This window comes from Corvus brachyrhynchos, unplaced genomic scaffold (genome assembly GCF_000691975.1).
Source record: "Corvus brachyrhynchos isolate BGI_N302 unplaced genomic scaffold, ASM69197v1 scaffold624, whole genome shotgun sequence".
Taxonomy (NCBI): domain Eukaryota; kingdom Metazoa; phylum Chordata; class Aves; order Passeriformes; family Corvidae; genus Corvus; species Corvus brachyrhynchos.
This window is the reverse complement of record NW_008237889.1, coordinates 202953-211159: the sequence shown is the minus strand read 5'-3', so window position 1 is coordinate 211159 and position 8207 is coordinate 202953. Positions and strand designations below refer to the sequence as shown.

Genomic DNA, 8207 nt, shown 5'->3' with positions numbered 1-8207 from the left:
TTCCCTACTTCTGCTCAGAGTTTGACCCACTCTGAGGGGCTAAATGAGCAAAAACCCCACAAAAATCTGGGTTGTTTTCCCAAGGAAAACACTTGTCCTGGAGCTGCTCCTCCCAGTGCCACCAGTGCTGCCCATGCCTGGTCCCTGCCTGCACATTCCCAGCCATCCCAGCCCTCAATCCCATGGGTTACTCCAGACCCTCACAGCTTACTCCCCAAACAGCTTGTCCTGTCACACACTGTGTACTCAGCCAAAACAACTCCTGGCAAAGGCTGGGAATGTGAAAAGCTGCTTCTCAGGGCATTAATAACTGTCATGGATAATTTCTCTGGCGTGACGGCGTGGATGTGTTATCTTGACAGAGGCGGTAAAGCATCCCTGGGCTCCTACAACACCAGGCTCCAGAACAGGAGCTGCCAGGGAGAAGGAAGAGTGTCTCTCATCTGCAAATCCTAAGGAGACAGGCTACTGATGCTGACTGTATCCAGGATTAGTTCAACCGGGAAATGCTCCCCAAATTTGGGTGTTCACCCACCAGTAAATGGATCCTCAAGCAGAGTTTAAGATGTGTCCCTTGCACCACACTGGGGCTAAGGCAGTGCTCCCCCTTTGCCTGAAGGTTTGGATGGAGCCAAGGCCAGGGGAAAATGGGGTAAAAGCAGGGCAAGCCAGTAAAGTCTTGCCTAAACAGTCATACCTCCTTACTTCCATGATAATCCCACGTTTTTGAGTTACAGGGAGGCAACTGGTGCCCATCCACATAGCAAATTATTAAACTGGAGAAAACAGGGGCTTGTGTGGAATCAGTAGGGAAATGGCAAAGCTGGATGAGCCCCTGGCTGAAGCTGGGAATGCTGAGAAGGCAGCCAAAAAAAGAAATAAAGCCACCAGTCTGGACAGGTGCCACTGAGGTGGTGGCTGGGATCAGTTTCCTTAATGGCCTTAGTGAAAAGTAGGTTAATGACACACAGCAGGAGCAGCAGGGAAGGCAGGGACAGCAGAGAAGATGATCCCAAGGGACTGCAGGGACAGAGGAGCCCCTAACACAGCTCCACACTCTGGAACCAGGAATCTGGGAAGCATCACAGCATCACAAAAATCCCCAAAACAGCCCTGCAGCTCTGGAGAGGACATCTGAAAGCAGAAAGCTCAGAACAACACCAAAATGTTATGGGGAAACGTTACACTGAGGGCAAGACTAAAAGCCAAACTCCCCTGCTTTGTTCTAGGGAATAAAACCAGACAAACCCCCAGGTGTCCCAAACCTGGGTGCAGCCAAGTGTCACTGGTGCCCTGAAAAGGAGCAATTGATTTAACAGGAGGAACCACAATCACCTGGAACAGAAGGAAAGACTAAAACCTGCTGCTTAACAAGAAAGGCCAACGTAATAAACCCCGGGTGCGCAGAGGTGTGCTGAGGGCACCGCTCTGGAACCACGCCTGCTTTGGCTGGGGCTTGTGGGGTGGCTGCCGGGTTACATTTTTGGCCTAAACCCCAGCTTTATTTGGCTGTAGGAGAGCCCAGTGCTTTCAGGAATATCATTTGAGCCTGTAGGAATTTCCTTAATTCCTTCTGTTTCAATGATTCACATCTAAAAATCAGCAAAAGATCAAAGACATCTACACATTTTCATGTTTCACCTGCTGTTACATTACCTGGAAGAGGCTTGGGTTGTGCTTTCAAAGGCTTTCAAGACTTCCAGTCTTATGAGAAACCTTTAAAATCATAATCAAGGGCCTCTAGTCTCCCATGGATAATGGGCATGGAGCAAAGGAAGTGCTCCAGCACTGGATACATGGTCACAAATGCAGTCCCAGCACAGAGAGGAGGAAAAAAAAGAGGATAAACAGGGGAAGTTCAGGTTTAAGAACCTGGCAGTTCTCACGGAGCTTTTCACCAACAACGGGAAGCCAAACCAGGGAGATCCGAACAGATCTCCAGGCTCCAGCAGGATGGTTATGGAGGAACCTCTGTGATTACTGAGATTATAACTTACCTGCTCTCCAGGCAACACAAACATTCACCTTCCCCACACACCAGGCAGCTCCTCGGGAGTATCTGAGCGAGCCCAGCAAGGTGAATTACCTGGGTGAGGTCTCGAGAACGGTCCATCTTTAGCTTGTGTCACCCCGAAACACAAGAAAACCAAAATACTGGCGACGATTCCTCTGGAAGGAAAAACAGAACACTCTGGTTTTATTGCCTCATCCTCCTCCTGGGACTGCAAATTACGTTCTTTGATGTGAGAAACATCTGGCCCTTGTTTTCTAACTGCTGAATGTGTCCATCTTAAATGGATCCAGACGCCATCCAGAAAAACCAAACAGAAAAAGGCTGAGGATCACAGAGAGTCAAACACTTCCCAGCGTCTGGGAGCAGCTTTTATTCCCGCTGGCTCACAAAGACACGTTGGATTTAGCAGTGAGAGAGCTCTCACCAGATTTCCATGGAATTTAAAAAGGAGCTGTCAGACTTGTCACCACTCCAAAACAGCTTCTTAACCAACTAAAGACAAGCAGGAGCTCTCCCGACCACACCAGCACTGCTGCTATTTCAGGAGCTGGAACCACAACACAGAGCCTAAGGAACATAACAGAGATTTTAAATAAAAATAGATTATCAGACCAGGAGCCCAAATATACCAAAGAGCCACGACCCTGGGCATGTTCCTTTAATGGATTAAATGGCACAAAGCAATCAAAAAATGCTCTTTTTACTACACCTCAACTCCCACTGGATCCTGCTTGCTGTCTCACATTACCTGCTCAAGAGCTGGCTGAAAGGATGGGCAACTGGGAAAGAGCTCATTCCATGCTGGCAGTAAATGATGCAACCCCTGACTGCAAATAAAATGGCTCAGTCTGCAGGAGCCACACACAACACCCAGTCATTTTGCTGCTAGGGAGAAAATGTTGCAAAGCAGAAGCAACACGAGACTGTTCGTGCTTTAAACGCGTCCAAAAAATCTTTCAAAACAGAAAACTGAAGGATTTACAAAAACTATTTTGTAACCTCTATTTTTGTTCCTCTGAGTATAAATGTTTGTGCCTCCTGAAAATAAAAATGGGGTCCAGTTAACAGATGTAACTCAGTTATTTTGCTTGCTTTAAACCTGGGGAAGCACACCAGAATTAGCTGCTGACTGGATCTGTGAATAGACAGTTCCACGGGGATTTCCAAAGATCTGCAGGGCAAAACCCTTTCAGCTGACCTCCAATAATGAGAATATTCTGCATTTTGAGTCCCTGGCTGCATCTGGAAGCTGCAGTGCTGTGTGATATGACAATCCCATCCCTGCTCAGCCATGAACTGAGAGGTCCAGACCATTGCTCTGGGCCTTGGGAGGGTTGTTTCCCCAAAGCTGGAATTCAAATCCCAGATCCAAATCACCACGGGAGCTTAGCAGTGCTCCATCCCCTAAAACCCCCTCTCAGCCCAAGAGCAGCTGTGCTGAAATATGCTGGGGCTCCAGATACATTCATTTACTTCAAGTTCACCATGGGAAGTTTGGAAGCAAATCACACATTTACATAAATAACCACACCAGCTCCATTACATTTTTTTTTCTCAGTGGTAACTAAATTTTCCCTCTTATCATCATTAATCTATCTCCTTAGGAGGCTTCCACTGCCTAAGCAGCAGCTGGCCTGAGGCAGGGAAGCTCCAGCACCTGAGAGGAGTTCTCCTCTCCTCACCTGGCTGGACACAGCCAATGGATTTTCCCAAGCAGCAAATCAGGAAGGCATCAAATAGCAAAGTGTGCCCTCAAAAATCATTCTAGCACTTAACCAAACAAACAAAAAAAGGGAGAGCCTGGCAGCAGCTCCATCAGCACAAACAAACTCTTGTTTGTGCTGAGAGTCGATTCAGACACACAGGACAATGAGGAGCTGTGTATGGCCCTTTGTCCTGGGATTCAAGGAGCCAGCTCCCACTCCCTGTCCCCTCCCGAGCTGGATCCATGCTGGCACAGCTGGTACAACCCCCTCGGGGTACCACAAGCCCTGGCAGAGGGCTCTGGCCTCCGGTTACCTCCATTTCCCTGCGGGTGCTCAGCCACAGCAGCAGGAGATCAGCATGCAAACCCACATGTCCCTGGATCTGTCCCCGTGGAAGGCAGGCATTGCCAAAAGCTATTTAAAAAAATCTCAGGAGAGACATTTCCCAGCTGGAAATTCAGCAACCCTGAAGCATACAGGTGTTTTTAAACCCGAATGTGTTTTTATGGGAAAAAAAGAAAAAGAGAGATTTTTTTTTTTTTTCCCCCAAGAAACCCTGCTCAGCATTCCAAATACTGGGGAACTGTGGATTTCTCCCATGGTCTGCAGAGGAGGTGCTCAGTGTTTATTTGGCTACTCTCAGAGCTGGAGCTCAGTCCAGGCTGAACAGAGGAGAATGCCACAGCTGTCAGTCAGGATGGGCTATTCCATGGCTGGAAGAACTGTGGGAATAAAGCTCCCGTGGATCAGACAGGTTTGCAGCACAATCTCTCCCTGCCTAACAAAGGAAATGTTCCACGGCTCTTACAACAGGGGCAGTTTGATCACGTGTGCGATCCCAATGAACTCTGACTACATTTACATATAAAAGGCTCCTGTAAACCTTATCTTAAAAGAAAGAAACCAATCCTCCTTTAAGCGTTTCATCCCCAGCCCTGGTGCAGGAAGGAAAATATCCTGCAACAGGTGCAAACACCAATCTCACAGCCACAGAGACCACACCCCGTGAGCTCAGAGGCTCCTGCTCGCCTTTGGGTCTTGCCCATCACTTCTCCTGTGAGTGATTCCACGAATCCACCTCTCACCCTGCTCCCGCCAGTGACCGGATGGATACGGTGACATAGGGTGACACAATCCTGATTTTATAGGGGGAAGGTGGGACCATCACGCGACTCCAGTCCGGGAAACACAGAGCCAGCAAATTTGGGAAGCTCACCTCAATTTACTGCTCTGAGCACCTACTGCAGCTCACAGGGGCACCTCAGCCAGGGCACGGAAACAAAGGAGGCTGGAGCCTTTGGAAGTGTGTACTTAGGCTTTGCACCTACCCCAGACACTGCTCCACTGTCAGTGTGCAGGAGGTGGAAATAAAACCCCGTGACAGCTCCAGGCTCTGCTCTGCGGTGACAAAACCCTCCCCGGTTATTAAGCACCAAGTGCTCCCGTGGAATACCGAGGGACAGCCTCGTGCTGGACAGGGCTTGGAATCCAACTGCAGCACAGCTCCACGCTAGGACTGACCAAGGTCTCGGGGCAGGATAAGGGATTTTAGGCTATGGAAGCAAAGATACAAAATCTCTGACACTCTGGGCTATGGATACACTGATGCACATTGTGCCCATCTTACCCTGCTCTGAAATGCCTCCTTTTGTTCGGAGATACGCTTAAACACACGAAAGCTGGAATATTTGGAAGGTCGTGTCCAAGCCTCAGGATGCTGCTTTTCAAGGGCTGTTGTGCCAAGACCTTGCGGAGCTGCAGGAGTGAGCAAAGCCCATTTGCTGCCCCTTCCCTGGCACGATGCTGTAAATCGATTTTAACAACTGGGCACTGGATAAGCAGACAGCAAGCCGTGTTTCCTGAGAGAAAGATCCACCTGCTGACTAATCTTCCCTGGGTTTGTTTTGATTCAGGCAGTCGAGGCTCTAAGCTCAATAATAAGATATTCCACTGAGTCACCTCAGCTCTGTGTTACTCCCTAAGGAGGCGTCATCATTTCTCCTTCAGCTTTTCCCCTTTCCAGTTCTGAGCGGCCATTCCAGGCCACACCACGCCTCCAGCCTGGCCTCCCTCATTATGACGGGGAATAAAATAGCATTTGTTCACACAGAAGCCTTCCAGAACCTTTCCCAGCTCCAGATGCCTTCCAGCTTGTCCCGTGTCACCCCCACGTGTGAAACCCCAGCCCTCAGCGGGGCATGGTGTGAGTTCCATTACCCCTGGGCACTGTGTAACTGCCAGAACAACAACCAAGGTTATCTCAGGAAACACCCCAATTCCTGCACCTCCAGCACGATGAATGCTGCATCCTGAGTCCCTTCAGAAAGGTACAAAAAGAGGAAAAAATCCTTCAACAGCAACGGGAAAAATTTCACTGTATTTAAGAAACCAGTCTGGCAGAAAACAATGATTTTCATGCTTCTAGCAATGATGCTTTGCAGCATATTTTTAAGACATACTTAGCTTTTTAAAACACCACTTTCCTACCTCCTTTTTCTTCCCTACTGCACTTTAAAAGGGGAGAAATTCAACCACACTGAACCAGTTTAAATTACAGTAGGAATTGACCACACACGTACGATTCCTTCTTATTCCCCCAGAGCTTCCCTCTGGGCTACACGCTCTCACAGCGATTTTCAACAACAAACAAGGATTTGTACCGAAATCTTGAAGTTTACAAAAAGCACTCGAGCCAGAAAAACGTAGTCACAGCTCCCAGCATTTTGAAATGATGGTTATTTTAAGGAAAGGTTATTTTTAAGAAAAGGCTATTTTAAGAAACAGCGGCAGAACCCTTGCCAAAGAAACCCAGCCAGGAGGCTTTAGCAAGAGTGTGTATTTTGTTTTAAATCACACCACAGAGCAGCCACAGGCCTGACAGTGACACTAAACTGATTAGAAATGAAATTCAACCATCAGCAGCAGAGGAGCTTACGGATTTACGACTGGTTTTGTAACTTCCTAAGGGAACAGGCACTTCCACAAGGGAGTGCAGGGGTCACTGGAGGTCCCTTTTCCAAAACACACCTGGGAATATTCAGATATTCCTCAGATATTCACCTCTTTGTGTTGTAGGCCGTGTCCTGGGGAGTCTCTTCCAGCAGGGTTACGTAGCCCAGCGCACAGGTGAGGATGAACAGGACTGTCAGGGTATGAGCTCTCCTGAAATTCAGAACAGAGAAAAACGACATTAAGAAGGAAAACTCACACCTCCCCCTGCCAGTGCAGCCTCAGGAGGCCAAAACCACGGCCAGCAGTCAGTAGTATTGAGGTTTTCTCTATGGCAGGGCACAGAGAACAGAACTTAGAGTGGCACTGCGTGTGATCAGCAGCAGCTTGGGAAAAACCAGCACCCAGTGCAAACACCTGGATCTAAACAGCTCCAGGTTTGGCAGGTCCACATCTGACAGTGCTGCTCTACTTCACAGCCTACCAATCAAAACTGCAGCTGAGGGAACAGGCCCTTGAGAGCAACCAAAGGGAATTCACTCCAGACATGGGAATCACACAAGAAAAACAAGTCATTAAAAAAAAAAAAAAATTAAAAAAAAAAATCTCTAAAGGACCATAGCTGCTGTTGTAAGAACTCTGATGCCACCTCAAGATGTCGGATTTCCAGGGATCCCTACAGTTTCAGTGCACTTAGCACAAGGGGTTTCTGTGGGAACAGCCACGTCAGCAAAGCTGGGTGGCTGTTCCACACCAGTAAAACGTCCCCATCCATGGGAGTCCATAGGTTTACATGGATTTTGGTGAAGCACTCAGGGAGAAATTCTCCTGGCACAGGGTGCCCGGAGAAGCTGTGGCTGCCCTATTCCTGAAAGTGTCCAAGGCTGAGTTGGACTGGGCTTAGAGGAACCTGGGCCAATGGAAGGTGTCCCTGCCCTTGGGACTGGATGAGTTTGAAGGTCCCTTCCAGCCCAAACCATTCCAGGATTCTGTGATTCTACAGAAGCAGACTGAGCAGAGCGCACCCAGCCAGGGGACACCCACACCCTACACCCACTGATCACCACACAGAGAACATTCTTACAATGCCCTCATCTTTTTCTTACTTTGAGTTGAAAATTCCTTTCCTAATGAGAAGTCAGTTATTGTTTTCAATGGAAAACTCCTGCAGCCCCAGCTGGGAAGCACAGGAACTCTGTCTGTGGAAGGCCAAAGGACAAGCCGCCAGTTTTGCTTTAGAGACAACGTCCCTTAACACAAACTAATAAAACAAACCACGTATAAAGAAGAAGCTTAGGGAGGACAAAAGCTGTAAAAGAAAGTGTCTGTACGTGACGTATTTGGCTGTATTTCCATTTTCTTTATATATTCTTTTGTAACAGCAGCTCACATCCCATCTCCACGTCATGCCAAGGTTTGTATATTCTGGTTGTGCGGTGCACAATAAACCTTGGAATTTCCAAACCATCCACCGACTTAGCTCTAAACAACTCCCCCAGTAACCCACCTAAAACTGCTCTGAAAGTCAAGGAAAGAGT

General features: G+C 48.1%; 1 protein-coding gene across 3 annotated transcripts in view; it reads right to left on the bottom strand.

Moving 5' to 3' along the window:
* The window catches only part of PTDSS2 (phosphatidylserine synthase 2), a 29103-nt gene that overhangs the window by 15120 nt on the left and 5776 nt on the right, over window positions 1-8207 (bottom strand). For all 3 annotated transcript variants that reach the window (XM_008632509.2, XM_017732774.1, XM_017732775.1), the window contains 2 exons: window positions 6781-6882; window positions 2087-2169 (listed from right to left, as the gene is read on the bottom strand). In XM_008632509.2, the coding sequence (XP_008630731.1) occupies window positions 2087-2169; window positions 6781-6882 (185 nt within the window). Of the gene's footprint in view, window positions 1-2086; window positions 2170-6780; window positions 6883-8207 lie in introns of those variants that run through there.